Source organism: Onychomys torridus, chromosome 4 (assembly GCF_903995425.1).
Source record: "Onychomys torridus chromosome 4, mOncTor1.1, whole genome shotgun sequence".
NCBI lineage: Eukaryota > Metazoa > Chordata > Mammalia > Rodentia > Cricetidae > Onychomys > Onychomys torridus.
Window position 1 is genome coordinate 85,951,982 of NC_050446.1, and position 18,618 is coordinate 85,970,599.

At 37.0% G+C, this 18,618-nt stretch overlaps 1 protein-coding gene across 1 annotated transcript; it reads right to left on the minus strand.

Annotated features, from left to right (window-relative positions):
• Positions 1–322: 322 nt before the first annotated feature.
• LOC118581856 (olfactory receptor 4K3-like) lies at positions 323–1,267 on the minus strand. The gene has a single exon (XM_036184272.1). It carries the CDS (start codon positions 1,262–1,264, stop codon positions 323–325), a length of 942 nt encoding a protein of 313 aa, XP_036040165.1. The 5' UTR covers positions 1,265–1,267.
• Between the last annotated feature and the right edge of the window lie 17,351 nt (positions 1,268–18,618).

Genomic DNA, 18,618 nt, shown 5'->3' on the forward strand with positions numbered 1-18,618 from the left:
GCACTCAGCAAGGAAGCCCTCTCTTAAAGGATCCACACCTTAGCTTGCCACTAGCAAATAGAGCCTACCCAAGAAAAGGCAGGTACCAAGAAGCTGTGCTTGACTCAGCTTTTGTATGTTTAGAATCCTTTATTAAGCTTTGTCAGGTCTATGTGAAAATTCTGACCCCAAGGTGGCATAATTTAGATTAATAAAAATGATTTAATTTAAGTTATAGGAACTATATAGGAATAAGCCTGACCTATCAGCCAAGCATTTATAATTAATATTAGATCTCCAGGTTGGTTATTTGGCAACTGGCAGGTGAAAAAGAAGAGGCCACCTATAAGGAATTTAATTTGGGATACAGAAAACTGCTTATGAACCTTTTCATAGCATTTTTCATCTCTTTATTTCTCAGTGTATAAATGGCTGGATTTAGGAGAGGTGTAAGAACAGAGTAAAATATAGCAAAAAATTTGTCCAACCAGGTGATATTGAGGGGCCACACATAGATGAAGAAGCAGGGTACAAAAAAGATCATCACCACTGTGATGTGGGCACTGCACGTGGACAGAGCCTTTGATGCACCAGCTTTAGAGCTCTGGTGAACAGTAATAAGGATATATGTGTAGGAAATGAGCAACAGAATAAAGCAGGTAACAGCCACAGTCCCACAGTCAGCATTCATTAAAGTATTTAAATCATGAGAATTCATACAGGCAAGCTTGATTACCAAAGGCATGTCACAGAAAAAACTATCAATTTCTTTGGGGCCACAAAATGGCAACTGCACAATCACTACCACGTAACTTATACCATGTATAAAACCAGTGATCCAGGAAGTCAACACCAACCCAGTGCATCTTTTCAGGTTCATAATGGTGAAGTAGTGGAGTGGTTTGCAGATGGCCACATAGCGGTCATAAGCCATTACCACCAACAGCACCATCTCTCCTGCAGCAATGCAATGGGCAAAGAAGACCTGGGACATGCAGCCTGCAAAGGAAATGGTCTTGTTTTCCCTGAGAAAGTCTGATATCATCTTAGGAGTAGTGATAGAGGAAAGCCACATATCAACAAAGGACAGGTTGGCCAGTAAGAAGTACATAGGAGAGTGGAGATGGCGGTCAGTGGTGATTAAAACAAGGATGACAATATTTCCAGACACAATGAGCAGATAAAGTATCAAAAACATCACAAAGAGTAAGATCTGAAGATTCTTTGAGTGAGCAAGTCCCCAAAGTATAAATTCTGACACCACAGACTGATTGCCTCCATCCATTTTACTCAGTGTGTCCTCCAAAGTAACCTGCAAAGGAAGAAAGACTATGAATTAGTAGTATAAGGAATTCTACTTCCTTTGTAGAACTTGACATTCCCTTTGAAACTTACCTGAATAGAAATGCATAAATATAAAGAGAAATCTAAGGTAAATGTAAGTTATAGTGGTATTGTGTTCCCTAAAATATTGTGCACCCTAATAAACTTATCTGGGGTCTAGGTACAGAACAGCCACTAGATAGAGAGCCTAGAAAATGGTGGCACTCACACCTTTAATCCTAGTATTCCAGAGGCAGAAATCCCTCTGGATCTCTGTGGGTTCAAGGACACATTGGAAACAGCCAGGCATGGTGACACACGCCTTTAATCCCAGAAAGTGAGCCTTTAATCCCAGGAAATGATGACAGTAATCAGAAAGGTATATAAGGTGTGAGGACCAGAAACTAGAAGCTTTGAGCTGGTTAAGCTTTTAGGCTTTGAGCAACACAGTTCAGCTGAGATTCATTTGGATAAGGACTCAGAGGCTTCCAGTCTGAGGAAACAGGATCAGCTGAAGAACTCATGAGGTGAGGTAGCTGTGGCTTGTTCTGTCTCTCTGATCTTCCAGCATTCACACCAAAACCTGGCTCTAAGTTGGTTCTTATCAATAAGACCTTCTAAGATTCATGCTACAGTAAGTGACACTGCTGCCCACGTGAAAGCTAATGATCCAAGAGCAACTCCCCATAAAGAGAAGCATCAGATATTATACTGTTATATGCATGCTCTGTCAGCAAATTTCTCTTATAAGAGAGCAATGAGGAGGCAAGACAGCATTATGAAAACAAAAAAATGTGTGTGGTTTCTTAAATAAGTGGTCTGAATTTGTCATTAGCAATCATAACATTCCACGATGGAAATGAGGGTTAAATTTGGAAACTGGTGAGGAGTTGCATTTGAATATCAGTGCAAATGGTCTGATAGAATGCTACCATTTTTGGCAGAATGCTTAATGATTTCACTGGGCATCAGTAGAATTATTTCTGTGACATCAGATAGTTAAAATTTTAGCTTAAAATTATAAAGAAAATAATGGGAAAATCTCAGTATGAAGCAAACAAAACAGACTATCATACAAAATATAGATAGGTACCAGAGTGAAATGTACAAATCAGGTACACAGTTATTCATAAACAAATGTGTATTACAGAATTTATTTATTCAACTAAACTGATTAACAACATACCACTGAAAATAAAGAACATAGCAAAGCATATTAAGACCTAAACTCTAAAAACTCACAATTAGTTCAATCTTAGCAAGAGAAAATATTGATCTTAATTGCATAAACTAATCTAGAGAGCCCGTAGAGGTTGAAATATTATATTTCCTGACAAGATTAGTATATCATATTCATCAATCTGTGACCAGTATATCTCCTTATTACATCATTTGTCTACTGATCATCTTTGTTGTTATAAAGAACAGAATAAATTACATACGCATGTCAACATAGCTGTTAATTGACCATCAGCCTTGAATGAGTGTGATGTTATGTTTTTCTGTAAACAACTATTATTCACATTAAAGCCCAGACAGGGTGCTTATACTGATCTAATGGACAATACTCAAGCCAGACATTTCAACTCACAACAGTTATTCTCTTGGTGCTTTTCAACTTTATTTTATCCTAGGTCAGGTGAACAATGAAATCCTTGAAGTCATCATCAGAATTACTTTACTTTTCTGTTTTCCTGAGAAGGGTGGAATAAAGATGAAAACCAAGAATATTCTGAAGGTATCAGGTAACACATCCATCTGCTATAGGAGCATGATGGCAGATAAGTAAACACATGTGACTTACAGAGACTTAACAAATATCTAAGGAAAACATACTGATTATACAGCAAAGAAATTTTCTTGTGTTCCTTGAAATTTTTTATTTTTCAACATTTCAAAAGTTTCTGGTCAACCTGAATTAATTGGTTTTGTTTTTTATTATTTTTTTATTTTTAATATATAATTACAACATTTCTCCCTTCCCTTCCTGTCTCTTCCTTCTCTTCAGATCCTTCCAAATACTCTTCTTTGTTCTACTTCATATCCATGGCTTCTCTTTTGTTTGTTTGTTTGTTTTTTGAAACGGGGTATCTCTGTAGCTTTGCGCCTTTTTCCTGGAACTCATTTGGTAGCCCAGGCTGGCCTCAAACTCACAGAGATCTGCCTTGCTCTGTCTCCCAAGTGCTGGGATTACAGGCGTGCACCACCACCACCCTGCTTCTTCATGGCTTCTTTTTTCATTGATTATTTTAACATACATACACACAAATATATATGTGTGTGTGCATGTGTGTTTTTCATAAAACTGTGATTATATGTGTATGTATGTATATATACATGTTCCTATATATAAACTGTTCAGTGTGTATTATGTTTCTTATACATATGATTTCAGGGTTGACCATGTGGAGTTAGAGAACCAATTAGTGTGCTTTTTCCATGGGAAGTCTACTTCTCCAACTCTCAGTATTCCTAAGGTTGGCAGTGCTTCTTTGTTGAGGCCTCTTGGGCTTACACCATCCATTGCAGCATGTCTATTAGTGTTGGGTTTGTTGACCTCAATTTTGGCAATCATGATAGAACTGTGCCACTCATAAAAGGTTTTACTAAGAGAGACTAATCATTTACAGAGCTGTGTCAGACTGTTCTTTGGGATCTCTGCCGCAAATAAACCAAGTCTCAAGTAATGCCTTTTTTTGTTTGTTTGTTTGTTTGTTTGTTTGTTTCTTTTTTGTTTTTTTTTCGAGACAGGGTTTCTCTGTGTAGCTTTGTGCCTTTCCTGGAACTCGCTTTGGAGACCAGGCTGGCCTCAAACTCATAGAGATCTGCCTGCCTCTGCCACCGAAGTGCTGGGATTACAGATGTGGGCCACCACCACCCAGCAAGTTGGAGATTTAGCTCAGTGGTAGAGCACTTGCCTAGCAAGTGCAAAGCCCTGGGTTCCATCTTCAGCTCAAAAAAAAAAAAAAAAAAAAAAGTAATGCCTTTTAAATTATGTCCTCTAGTATTGTAGATGTAAGATACTACTGTATCAGACCTCTGTGGATGGAAAGTTTGCTAAAAACTACTTTCTGATACATAGGAATGACAAAGTGTAAACAGACCAGTTTTAATGATGTTATTCAGTATGTTTTGTACATTTTACATATCCTAGTAGCTTCTAATAGCTTAATTATCTGGCAGATTGATTGTTGTGTTGTGGTTTTTGGGTTTTTTTTCTGTATGTGTTTTCTTTTGTTTGTATATATAGATATAGATATAGATATATACATATATACATATATATGTATGTATATATATACAACTTTTTGAATATGTTTTAATTAAAGTGTAATCTCAAAATTTTCTCTCTTCTCCTTCATTCCTCAAACCTCTCCTAAGTGCCCAACATTTTCTTGCCATGCTGCTCCTCAAGTGGCTAGCCCATTTTTCTTTTATTTTTATTGCTACATATATAGCTTATGTACGTATCTGTATGTACAAATGCATATAAGTACAATCTGTTGAGTCCATTTTTGTTGTTACATATGGTGTCAGGACTGATCACTGCCCATTTGACAAAAAATGAGGGAGCTCATCCCTGTAGAGACTAATTCTTCTTTTCCTAGAAGACAATAGTTGGCAGAATTCTTTAATCTGATTTTCACAGTCCCCAGTTAACTTGTTTTACTCCTATTTCTAATCTGAAAGTTATCTTATTACTATGTACTCTTTTATTTAAAAAATATTATATTCAGTTAAGTGGGAAGGAATATTGTTAGCTCTATATTACTTTTATGGACTATCAGATAGAGAATGATGACATTCTAGTGTAGACATGAGAGCACATGAAATAAGAGAGGTAGGGAAAATACATTAATTGGCCTTTAATAATGACAGAGGACAAAGAAATCATTCTCAATTCCACACATAATGGGTCTAGGTTAAAAAAAGATAACCAGAAATATTTTAAGAATTCCTTACAGAAGAATATCAGAGAGATGAAATGACTTACCAAACACAAAATTTTCTTTTGGATCAGAAAGAAAACATATCTGATGTGTGCTTATGAAGATTTCCGTGTTGTGTAGAGACAGTCTTTCCCTCTTTTAGACCTATATTTGCTTCCTGAAATTTCCCCATGGGTGAAATTCACTTGTTGTGTGTTCTGACCCAAATGAGAATGGTGGAGATAATTACTTTGGACATCTCTTAGGGATTTCTCCATTGAAGGTGATACCGAGTGCTACATAATTATTGAAACAGGAGGAGACTAACCTCCTGTTAGTCATCCCAGCAATGATTAGAATTAGACAACTTTTCAAAATTATTCACTTTTCAGATAAAGACTAAGGAGAAGCTTTCTTCTGCCTGGTCTCTTACTGTATGAATGTAATCAAAATGGATCATTTTTTGTAGTTATGCAACCATATACTATAAAAATGTAAAATATGACCAGAACAAAACCCATGCTGTGAAAATTATTTTCAAATGCATAATAAACTGGGTCAAATCTTGGTCACATGACTGATGATGGATGTTCAGTGTGCTCTGTAACTGTATGTGATACTGGCAGGTATGAAGTGGATCTCACAAATATTAACTACATGCAATACAAACATTTCTTCTATTGCTTTAGAAAACTAGGAAGAATATCTTTCAAACAATTTCACTTGAGATGGAGTTGCAGTAAATTCTGCTAATCACAAAATAAAAGTGCTACATAGTTTTTTTTTCCTGATTGTCATACCTAAATTGTAATTATCAGCAATTACTGCACAAGCTATTATTATTTTGCTTGTAAAAATATATAAAATATGCATAGTGTAACTTTATCAGCATCCTTATCCAAATGAGACAACACTGAATATTTGTAGATATTTCTTATAAAAATTAAGTGAATCCAATGCATAAAATATGTGTTTATGGAAACCAATAATTTTGGAAACTGACAAAAACATATTCTTAAACGTATACTAATGTAGATTAAGTAAGAAAGTCAATTATATTAAAACTTACATGTGTCCCTTCTAGCATAGGTTTTCTATGATACTATATATTGTCATTTTAGACATAGACTGTAGTAGTTTGAATCATGAAATGCCTATTTAAATCCCTGTAGCCATAAGTTTTTTCAGGTCCTGCCCCCCCCCCTGCGGTCCTGTGGCCACTTATAAAATAATCACTCAGAGTCTTATATTAATTACAAACTGCTGTGGATATCGCTCTGTGTAAATAAAATTCTGATTGGCCAGTGGCTAGGCAGGAAGTATAGGCGGGATAAGAGAGAAGAGAATTCTGGGAAGTAGAAGGCTGGAGAGAGAGACTGCCAGCTGCCGCCATGAGAAGCAACGTGTAAAGACACTGGTAAGCCACAAGCCATGTGGCAAAGTATAGACTAACAGAAATGGGTTAATTTAAGATAGAAGAAGTAGATAAGAAGACGCCTGCCACGGCCATACAGTTTGTAAACAATGTAAGTTTCTGTGTGCTTTCTTGGTTGGGTCTGAGCGACTGTGAGACTGGCAGGTAAGAGAGATTTGTCCTGACTGGGCCAGGCAGGAAAACTCCAACTACAAATGGCGCCCAACGTATTGGCAAGAGTTTCCACCTAAAACCTGAGAAAAAAGATTCTAAACGGAGCTAAAAACAGCTTCCTGGTTGTCTCTCTCAAGTTAGCGGCAGCCTGCCAGTTTGAGCTACTCTGGCGGGTTCCTGGCGTGTGCGTCTGACCTGTACTGCGGCGGGAATGAGGAATCTACAAGCAGCACTTTACTCTGCTGCGTGGTGGATTTAGCCTTTGGTAGTTTAAAAAAAAAAAAAAGTTTCTGGGCTATGCACTGCTTTGATAGAACTGCTTCTGATAGCTGATGGTACACATGGCTCCAGACACAGAGCTGGCGGTAAACAGTGCCACCGTCATGTTGAAAAGCTGAGGTGGGCAGAGCCAGCAGCCACAGCAGCGTTTCAGTCTTACAAAGATGGATATTACACAGAGAATCTGGTTTATGTTGTCTTTGGGATTTTTAACCACAGAAAAATATTTGATCATAAAAGCTGTTGAGTTAAACAAAAATGTAAATTTTAAAGATACCTTGACTTTAAAATTTGGATATAAGGATATGTTGATTTAGAAAGGAGTCTCTGCTTTTATTTCCACAGAAAGCCAGAGGCTATGGATTTGTTCCAGATTAAGATATATCAGGTTTGATCAGCCAAGACCACCTGAAAGGTCTCCGATGACACCATGGCCCAGATGATCTGACATCCAGAATGGTTTCAAGACAACTGGCTCAGAGGTTCACCCTAATAGACTACTCTATAATCCTAAAATTTTCTTTGTATCCCCATAAGATACAGCGCCCTCCTCCAGCAGGAAGTAGTAAGAAAAACTACGCCCACATTCCCAAAATTATCAAGCTGGCTTTGGAGATGAAATTGGCTCACTCCTTCTGTAAACCCAGACATATTGCTAAAATAAAAGGTTAAGAGATTCTCGTGTCCCAAATCAAAAGAGCCCTCTGATGTGAGACAGAGAAAAACCAATATTTTTATTTAAATTGGGTTAATTATAAATGAGATCTCTTTCTAAAAAAAAAAAGGGGATATGATACAGATATAATAGGATGAAAGGGTAGATTAAGGAACTTACTTCTAAAGAGCAACAACTTGTTTAAAATGTTTTACATTGGTATAGATTTTAGTTTATTGATACAAACTTAAAGTTAATTTTGTTATACTGTGTGTATATTTCTACTCCTGTTTAAGGTATTGTGTTTGTATAGCTCATTTAAAATTGTAATGGATAATTAAAAATAGATTAATAATTAATCATCTGTGATAATCATACTCATAGCCATGTTAGTTAAGTCTTCTAGGTATACATAGAGATATTTCAGATAGATAGGTAATCTTCAAATACTTCAAAGACCTTCAGAATATGGCATTTAAAATATTTTTAAAATTTAGATTTTTTCTGGACAGTGAGACATGTCTGCTCCTGGCAGCACCAATTTACTTCAGAGAGGAGAATGGGCATTGAAGACATTTCATATCTTATCTTCACCTTTGCAAAAATAGCCATTTGGGCAAGAAACTGTTCTTGCCTGGACTGCTTGATCAACTGGACATGCAGAACCCATAGAAAGGTGACCACTGAACTTGGCTTGACAAAATGGTCCTTCAGGTTCCTGCTTCGCAGAGGAAACTGCCAGACATTCTACAGGTCACTGAGAGAAGTGATCAAGAGACTCTAGCCCTGTGGGCTGAAGACAAATGCCCCAACTTTACAAAGGAATATTAGGTGACTGTCCAGGCTGCCAGCTGTCTCTGTCTACTCTTACAAGACTCCCGAAAAATGCTTGCATCCTTCTTCCGGTTCTCAGGCAATATTATATCCTTCTGAGGTCTTTGATGTGGTTGAAGACTAGATAGTTATAATTTTCTCAGTTATGATAAAAGATAAATTAGATATAAAACCGTGGACTCACAAATATAAGATAGATAGTATATCTTCTTTAATAATGTAACTATAATTCTTGCTTGATAATTGTTTTGTTATATGTAATTGTACTATGTAAAAGTTAAAACCTTCCTTAAAAAAAAAAAAGAAAAGGGGAAGTGCTGTGGATATCGCTCTGTGTAAATAAAATTCTGATTGGCCAGTGGCTAGGCAGGAAGTATAGGCGGGATAAGAGAGAAGAGAATTCTGGGAAGTAGAAGGCTGGAGAGAGAGACTGCCAGCTGCCGCCATGAGAAGCAACGTGTAAAGACACTGGTAAGCCACAAGCCATGTGGCAAAGTATAGACTAACAGAAATGGGTTAATTTAAGATAGAAGAAGTAGATAAGAAGACGCCTGCCACGGCCATACAGTTTGTAAACAATGTAAGTTTCTGTGTGCTTTCTTGGTTGGGTCTGAGCGACTGTGAGACTGGCAGGTAAGAGAGATTTGTCCTGACTGGGCCAGGGAGGAAAACTCCAACTACAACAAACTGTATGGCCAATGGCTTAGGTTTCTTGCTAGCTAGCTCTGTCATCTTAAATTAACCCATTTCTATTCATACATGTTTTGCCACATGACTGTGGCATTACCAGTCTGCTTGCATGTTGCTCCCACCTCTGCCTTTCTTCTTCCTGTCTCTCTCTTGGATTTCCTGCCTAGCTACAACCTGAATTGCCATAAGCCCAGAGCAGCTTCTTTATTAACCAATCATATCAACACATAGTCACAGTATACAAAAAGACCATCCCATGGCTTATCCTTCTATTATAATAGAATAATTTTCTTGCCCTGGGAGTCATCCTCAAAGTTCATAATTTACAGAAAAAGACATACACTCTTTAATTTTCAGGAGACTTTAAAATTTCAGGAGACTTATATACCACCAAGGTCTAAAAGCTTATATAATGTGCCAGCTCCCAAGCTGCAGGGTTCAGGAAGAAGATGAGGCCTGAATCCTTCAAAAGAAACCAGACCACATGGTGGACAAGAAGCACAAATTGAGACTTGACTTGAATGTATTTCTCAGAATTTAGAAACATTCGTGGTTTAACTGGGCTCATTTTTTAAATCTGAAAACAAACTGATAAGAACTGAGACTTTTTAATATTTAGTCACAGAATTTGTTCTTTGTGTTCTCCAAATTCTGGTCATCAATATCTTAAGCTGTTCTCTATTTACAACATCATTCACTGACTGGTTAATCTGCTAGAATTTATTTTCTCAATAGTATTTTATTTTGTGACTGTGCTTTGTTTTTGTGTGTGTTTGTCTCTTTGTTTGCTTTGCAATCACACTTAGTTTAAATGAGATGGTGAAATTATCCAATGATCTAAGAAATTATAACAATGTCCCCCATATCAGGAATAGTCCATGTTTCTTTCAATGGCCAAGGGAAAACCTATGTCACTAAAGACAGTCTCTCCCTTCATCCAGGCCATTTCTGGATTCTGCAATAGTTTCTGATCACTTCATGAATAATTTATAATTAGCCAAGCAGTTTGCTCAGAAGGACCAGTCATATAAAAGCCATTCCCCAGATATGTTAATGCTTTCCACATATGTATACAAGGGAAGGGATTCTGTACTATCCTTTCTCTTAAAATCACTGCTGTCTCTTCTAGTTGTGAAGGGGTAAGTGGATGACAAAATTTATATATCAGTAGAAGAAGCTACAGTATAGAATTCCACTGATACTTTAATGCTATGATCAGTAGAAATTCATTCTGCAGAATTCAATTATTCTATTTTCTTCAGGAACACAATTGGAAAATTCTGTAGGGTTACCTTAAATGCTTAGAAGAATTCACACAAGTAATATTCAAAAGGATAACCCTTGTTATGAGTGTTCTAATATCAATAATTATTGACTCCCCATACCCAATTTTTCTGAGTTAATATATTTTCCTTCTCTACATAGTGATTTTGTACAAATTTTTTCCCACCAAATCTAGCATTTTCTTGTCTATGTCCTTTCTTTAAATGCAATTCCAGTGGCACCTGGTTTGGTAAATTTCATTCAAGTACATGTTGCAAACTATATTGTTAAAACTGTGGAGATTCTGAGAAGTATTGATTGTGTTATCCCATTTCAGAAACAATGTTTTCCAAATAATGTATTTTGTGTCTTGGAACACATTTTTTCCATAAATGTATATTTTAGACTAATGTTTTCATTTTTTCCGATAAAATGTTATTTTAAACTTTAAAAAAGAAAAGAAAAAAATTGAAGGCCCGCGAACTTTTCTTAGCAAATCCAGGATCAAACAATAGACCTGTGCTTAAACTCTGATTTCCATTTTCCATCTCAATGATTACTAAAATGACCAGATGTTTAAAAAAAATAAATTGAAAGATGTATATGAAAAGACCATTTTAATGATTGAATATAAAGTCATTATTATAAGGAATTTTGTATTTAATAATGCTTGGACCTTCATTACTGTTATAAACACTGTATATGATTCAGGATAACTCCATCAATGAATGAAAATTAATAATAGAACCATTACATATTTCTAAAATTTCTTGAGTCTTATTAAAAACTCTCAATGAACTTTGAGAAGGTTCCACTATTTAAAAAAAAAAATGAAATGAATACTGTATTTTGTCTTTATCCTCTTATGAATGTAAGAGGAGAATTCAACATAAATTCTGAAGATGTGACCCATAATAAACCATTAAGCATGAATCTATTTAGTCTTATTCAAAACCCAAAGTCAGATATTAGGGTGAAACCTTAAAGATCAGAGAAGCAAAGCACCCAGCCACCTGAGACTTCTTCTACAAAATCTCAGACTGAATGGGGGTTCCCCAGTATTAGTAGGCACTATAAAGGCAAAATTTTCTCTATCTTATTCTTGTAAAGGGATTGTGAAGAGAAAAATCTCATAAATCAATGTCTATAATAGGCCAACGCTTAGGTAATAAAGAAAGTAAAGAAATTCCAGGCTTTAAGATTACAAAGGTTGAATTGTTTTATTTATAACTCTCAAATTGGTTAACATTCTCCATTTTCCAGATTTCTCTTTTATTGCAAATATAGAAGAATTCCAAGGACTAGTAGTTTACTCATTGTGTTTAGCATCTAACTGTTCTTTTATTAGTTCTTTAAGCTTATATAATTTTTCTTTAGTCAAGGGCCACTGCTCCATCCATACAAGCTGATTAATTAGCAATTAAAGACAAAGCAGCTAGAACAAGAAGAAGCAAAGTCACCCAGGATGAATAGATGCCAGGAAATAATCAAATGGAGAGCTGAAATCAATAAAATAGAAACAAAGAGAAAAATACAAAGAATTAATAAAACAAAGAGTTGGTTCCTTGAGAAAATCAACAAGAGAGACAAACCCTTATCCAAACTAACCAAAAGACAGAGATAGAGCATCCAAATTAGCAAAATCAGAAATGAAAAGTGAGTCATAACTACTAATTTAGGAAATCCAGAGAATCATCAGGTCATACTTCAAAAACCTCTACTCCACAAAACTGGAAAATCTAAAAGAAATGGATAATTTTCTGGATAGGTACCCCAAGATAAAACAAGATCAGATAAATTATTTAGATAGTCCAATAACCCCTAAGGAAATAGAAGCAGTCATTAAAAGTCCACACCCCCCGCCAAAAAAAGCCCAGGACCAGATGGTTTCAGTGCAGAATTCTACCAGATCTTCAAAGAATAGTTAATAACAATATTCTTTAAATTGTTCCACACAATAGAAACAGAAGGAACATTAACAAACTCCTTCTATGAGGTTACAGTTACCCTGATTCCCAAGCCAAACAAAGATGCAACAAAGAAAGAGATTTACAGACCAATCTCCCTCATGATCATCAATGCAAAAATAATCAATAAAATATTGGCAGACTCCAAGAACACATCAAAACAATTATCCACCATGATCAAGTAGTCTTCATCCCAGGGACACAAGGGTGGTTCAACATATGAAAGTCCATCAATGTAATACACCATATTACAAACTCAAAGAAAAAAAAAACCACATGATCATCTCACTAGATGCAGAAAAGGCATTTGACAAAATCCAACAACCCATCATGATAAAGGTCTTGGAGTGATAAGGAATACAGAGAACATACCTAAACATAATAAAGGCAATTTACAGCAAGCCAACAACCAACATCAAAGTGAATGGAGAGAAACTCAAAGCAATACCATTAAAATCAGAAACAAGGCAAGGCTGTCCCCTCTCCCCATACTTATTCAATATAGTACTTGAAGTTCTAGCAAGAGCAATAAGACAACATGAGGATATTAAGGGGATACAAATTGGAAAGGAAGAAGTCAAGCTTTCACTATTTGCAGATGACATGATAGTATATATGAGTGACCCCAAAAATTTGACTAAGGAACTGATACAGCTTATAAACACCTTCAGCAATGTAGCAGGATACAAGATTAACTAAAAAAATATCAGTAGCCCTCCTATATACAATTGACAAACAGGCTGATAAGGAAATCAGAGATACATCACCCTTTACAATAGCCACAAATGATATAAAATAACTTGGGGTAACTCTAACCAAGCAAATGAAGGACCTATATGACAAGAACTTTAAGTCCCTGAAAAAAGAGTTTGAAGATGTCAGAAAATTGAAAGGTCTTCCGTGCTCATGGATAGGCAGGATTAACAGTAAAAATGGCAATCTTACCAAAAGCAATCTACAGATTCAAAACAATCCCCATCAAATTACCAACACAATTCTTCACAGATCTGGAAAGAATAATACTCAACTTCATATGGAAAAACAAAAAACCAAGGATAGCCAAAAGAATCCTGTACAATAAAACAACCTCTGAAGGCATCACAATCCCTGACTTCAAGCTCTACTATAGAGCTACAGTAGTAAAAACAGCTTGGTGCTGGCATAAAAACTGACATGTAGACCAATGGAATTGAACTGAAGACCCTGACATAATGAACATACAATTTTTGACAAAGAAGCCAAGAATGTACAATGGAAAAAAAGAAAGCATCTTCAACAAATGGAGCTGGCATAACTGCATGTCAACATGTAGAAGGCTGCAAATAGATCCACATCTGTCACCATGCACAAAACTTCAGTCCAAGTGGATCAAAGACCTCAACAATATCCAGTAATTCTGAACCTGATAGAAGAGAAACTAGGACGTAGTCTTGATTGCTTTGGCACCGGAGATCACTCCCTAAATATAACACTAGTAGCACAGACACTGAGAGAAACAATTAATAAATGGGACCTCTTGAAACTGAGAAGCTTTTGTATGGCAAAGGACATGGTCAATAAGACAAAACAACAGCCTACAGAAAGGGAAAATATCTTCACCAACCCCACATCTGACAGAGGGCTGATATCCAGAATATATAAAGAACTCAAGAAATTAGAGATCAAAATGCCCAACAGTCCAATTAAGAAATGAGCTATAGAGATAAACAGAAAATTCTCAACAGAAGAAGCTCAAATGGCTGAAAGACATTTAAGGAATTGCTCAACATCCCTAATCATCAGGGAAATGCAAATCAAAATGACTCTGAGATACTACCTCACATCCGTCAGAATGACTAGGATCAAAAACACTGTAGACAGCTTATGCTGGAGAGGATGTGGAGCAAGGGCAACTCTCCTCCACTGATGGTGGGAATGCAAGCTTGTACAGCCACTTTGGAAATCAATATGGCTCTTCCTTAGAAAATTGGGAATCCATCTCCCCCAAGACCCATCTGTAGCACTCTTGGGCATATACCCAAGGAATGCTCAATCATACCACAAGGGCATTTGCTCAGCTATGTTCATATCAGCATTGTTTGTAATAGCCAGAACCTGGAAACACCCTAGATGCCCTTCAACTGAAGAATGGATAAATAAAATGTGGTACATACACACATTTTTCTCAGCAGAGAAAAACAATGACATCATGAGGTTTGCAGGCAAATAGATGGATTTAGAAAAAAATCATCCTGAGTGAGGTAACTTATACTCAGAAAGACAAACATGGTATGTATTCACTCATAGGTGGATACTATATGTAAAACAAAGGATGACTAGACTGCTACTCACAACTCCAGGGAGGCTGCCTAGTAAAGAGGACCCTAAGAAAGACACTGGGATAGCCCAATGACAGAGAAATGGATGAGATCTATATGACCAAACTGGGGGTCAGGAGGGGGTAATGAAGGGCAAGGGTCAGGAGAAAGAGAGCTTAGGGTAGTGAGAGATCTGAGCTGGATCAAGAACAGAGAGGAAGATGATAAATGAAGATCCCATGGGAATAGGAAGTAGCAAAGTGCTAGAGATACCTCCACAATAGACTACTAGCAATGGTCGAGAGAAAGCCCAAACTGACCTACGCTGGTGATTGCATGGCCAAACACCCTAACTGTCATGATAGAACTCTCATCCAATGACTGATGGAAGCAAATACCGAGATCCATGGCCAGGCCCCAGGTAGAGCTCCGGGATTCCAATAGATGAGACAGAGGAGGGATTGTATGAGCGAGAGATGTTGAGACCATGATTGGAAAACACACAGAGACAAACAGCCAAACTAGTGGAAACACATGAACTATGAACCAATAGCTGAGGAGCCCCCAACTGGATCAGGCCCTCTGGATAAGTGAGACAGTTGATTAGCTTGAACTGTTTGGGAGGCCCCCAGGCAGTGGGGCCCGGACCTATCCTTAGTGCATGAGCTGGCTTTTTCGAGCCTGGGGCCTATGCTGGAACACTTTGCTCAGCCTGGGTGAAGGGAGGAGAGGACTGCATTTGCCTGGACTGAATCTACCAGGTTGAGCTGAATCCCCAGGGGAGTCCTTGCCCTGGAGGAGATGGGAATGGGGGTTGTATTGGGGGCAGGCGGCCGGGGGGGGGGGGGACAGGAGGAGGGAGGACAGGGGAATCTGTGGCTGATATGTAAATTAAATTAATTATAAAATTTTAAAAAAATGACAGGGCAGTTGGGTTACAGTCAGTGGCCCCTATTTCAAATTTGGATAGTCAATTTCTATATATCCTGTTGTTGGACAACATGTATAGCCTGTAGTTTTCCTGGATAATTTTTTCAAAAACTTTTTTAAGGGACTTATCCCATTTTTAACATCATTTTATGAGTTGATTTTGAAATAGTAGTAATATTAATTTGAGCTCCCCACTGTTGTAACAAATCCCTCTCTTGGTTTTAAAAATGATAAGAGGCACTGGTTACCATGCAGAAAGGTCAAGAGGCATGACAAAACCCAGTATCAGACCTTTATTAGGAGGAAGGGGGGCAAAAGAACCAGGCCTGGGGAGAAGCATGTGTAGAGAGCAGAGAGAGACAGAGAAGAGATAGTGGGGAAGAGAGAACAGAGGAGAGGGAAGGGTCTGTGTCCAGCTCTTTAAAGGATTCCCACGTGCATGCGCAGGTGGGCTTACAGGGCTATGCCACGCATGGGCAGAAATTGCTTGACCACGCTGTGCGCACATAGTACACAATCACCAGCACACACTACTGACTTACGACATAAGACCCCTTGGTTATCTCCTGAAGTGCACATGTGCAGTCACGCATCTGTAGTGGCAGCAGAATCCCAACATTTCTCCCCCATAAATTCATGCCTTTATCAGCTATATAAGGCTTTAACATCCCTGTTTGTCCTTCAGAACCTATACATTTAATCCATTCTACATCCTGTTTTACCTGAAATAAGGTTCCAATGCCTACAAATTGAATAGAGACTTCTTGTAAAGGTCAGCTGGGAATCCCAGGATTCTTGAGAAATTATAGATACATCAGTATTGGCATCCAATAATCCTTCAATCTCAATCCCACTTAGGTTTTTTTGTTTGTTTGTTTGTTTGTTTGTTTGTATGTTTTTTAATTTAGGCCTTTCATCATTGATGACTGTTTGCTAAAATACCCTTTTGCCAGTACTTTTCAAATCTCCTGTCCTACTTATTTGAGCTGCTTTTCCTTTAAAATACAGAAATAGTAACAATTGAGCAATTCTTTCACCGTTTTTTTTTTTTTTGCATAGTCCTTTTTACATAAGCCATTCATAAAAGCATTAAAAACAATATTGAATTTTAAGAGGTAACTTTAGGCAATAATATGGTGTATTTTATAAAAAAAAATTTAAAGAATATTTTATAGGGCACAAGTAGCATTTTAATGCAACTTTCCAGTTATAAACTGTGAAAAATAATTTACCTGTAGTTTAATTAGCTGAAAAATAATTTCATAGGTTCTTTATCAGTAAGAGATTTGTTTATGAGTTTTTATCTTAGTAGCCACACTATCTAATAAGCTAACAACCTGTTTTGTTTCAGGTGTTGCATTTTTATAGAATTTAACCAAGAATTTTCAGGAAGTAATATAAAGAGCAGTGCCAAATTTTCAGTAATGATAAACAAAGAAGAGCATGCCTAATAATAGTTTAAGATCATGATTTTTGGTTTTTTAGTTCATTTACTATGAAAACTAAACACTAAACATTAATTAAACATTAATTAGACAATCAAGAAACAAAAACACCTCCCATACAATGAGTGACTACTATTTCTGGAAATTTAAACAGCACTTGATTTAATCCTTTATGCCCTAACTGTAATTGTTTTTTACTAGAAGTTGGGCTTGTTTTTTTTGTTTGTTTTTTTGTTTTTTTCTCTTTTTCTTTTTCTCATGAAGGGACCATTGATGAGTTATTCCCACCATTAGGGAAAAAAACATCTCCCATGAAGGGATCTAAAGATTAAAATATTGAGTTAGTCCCACTCCTAGGGGAAACAAAAAACAAAGAACACAATTCTAAGCTCTAGCTCAGCTCAGGCCTCAGCACTGAGGAGGCCTGCCATCATTTTTTGTCATTCAGATGTTCTACGCTGGCAAACTGACCTCTGAAAGCTGACAGGTAGGGAGGGCTCTTGGTTTCAGCTACCCCCAGTTTCTTACATCAGAAAGAGGTTTTTTGTTTGTTTGTTTGTTTCTTCCTCTATTTTTTACTGGGAAGAGGCTTTTTTTCTTTTCTTTATTTTTTGTTTATGGGGCCCTTTAATTTTGGGGACTTGATTCAAGATCTTCCCCCTTTTAACTGGGAAAATCTTTCTTTCTTGATTAAACATTTCTCCTTTCATCATCGAGAAATTTCCCTGTATTTCCTTTTCCCTCTTCTCTGTTGGGAAGATTTCTCTCTCTCTCTCTCTCTCTCTCTCTCTCTCTCTCTCTCTCTCTCTCTCTCTCTCCTCTGTTCCTTTTTCTCTACTGAGAGGGGCCTTTTTTGCCTGATTCATTCTTTGTCTCAGAAGCCATTCTGTTTCTATCTTTAAAAATTATGCAGTTACTGCTTTATCTTTTAACAAGCATTTTAACAACTATACATTTTGTTGCTTCTGAAATGGGAAGTTTAAATTCCCCATGACCCTGCCAACAGTGGAGTTCTCTTATCCTGAGAGCAAACTTTCCTTTAGTCCTTAAAGTGTCCAGAACCTCTGTCCATCTTCAATCTGAGTTGGTGTGCCAATGTTGGGTGTGGATTCACACCGGTCCACGGTGAGAAGACACTGAGGCACTCTAAGGGTGATTTTTTTTTTCCTTTTACCTCAGGGGGATCAGTTTCTGACTCACTGCTGCTTTGCAAAGGTCCTTTTATTGTTAAAAAGTTCACATGTTTAAAAACTTAATTTCCTTATACCAAAATCTCTTATCTAAGCTTCCAAAGTGACAGTGCCAATACAATTTTTCAGTTAAGAAACATTCTAGTTTGCTGAATCCTCCCCCAAACCAAGTTTTGCATAGGCTTGATCCTTTAGGAAACTCTCAGATAAGATTTACATACTTCAAACAAAAGGTACTCCAGATAAAAG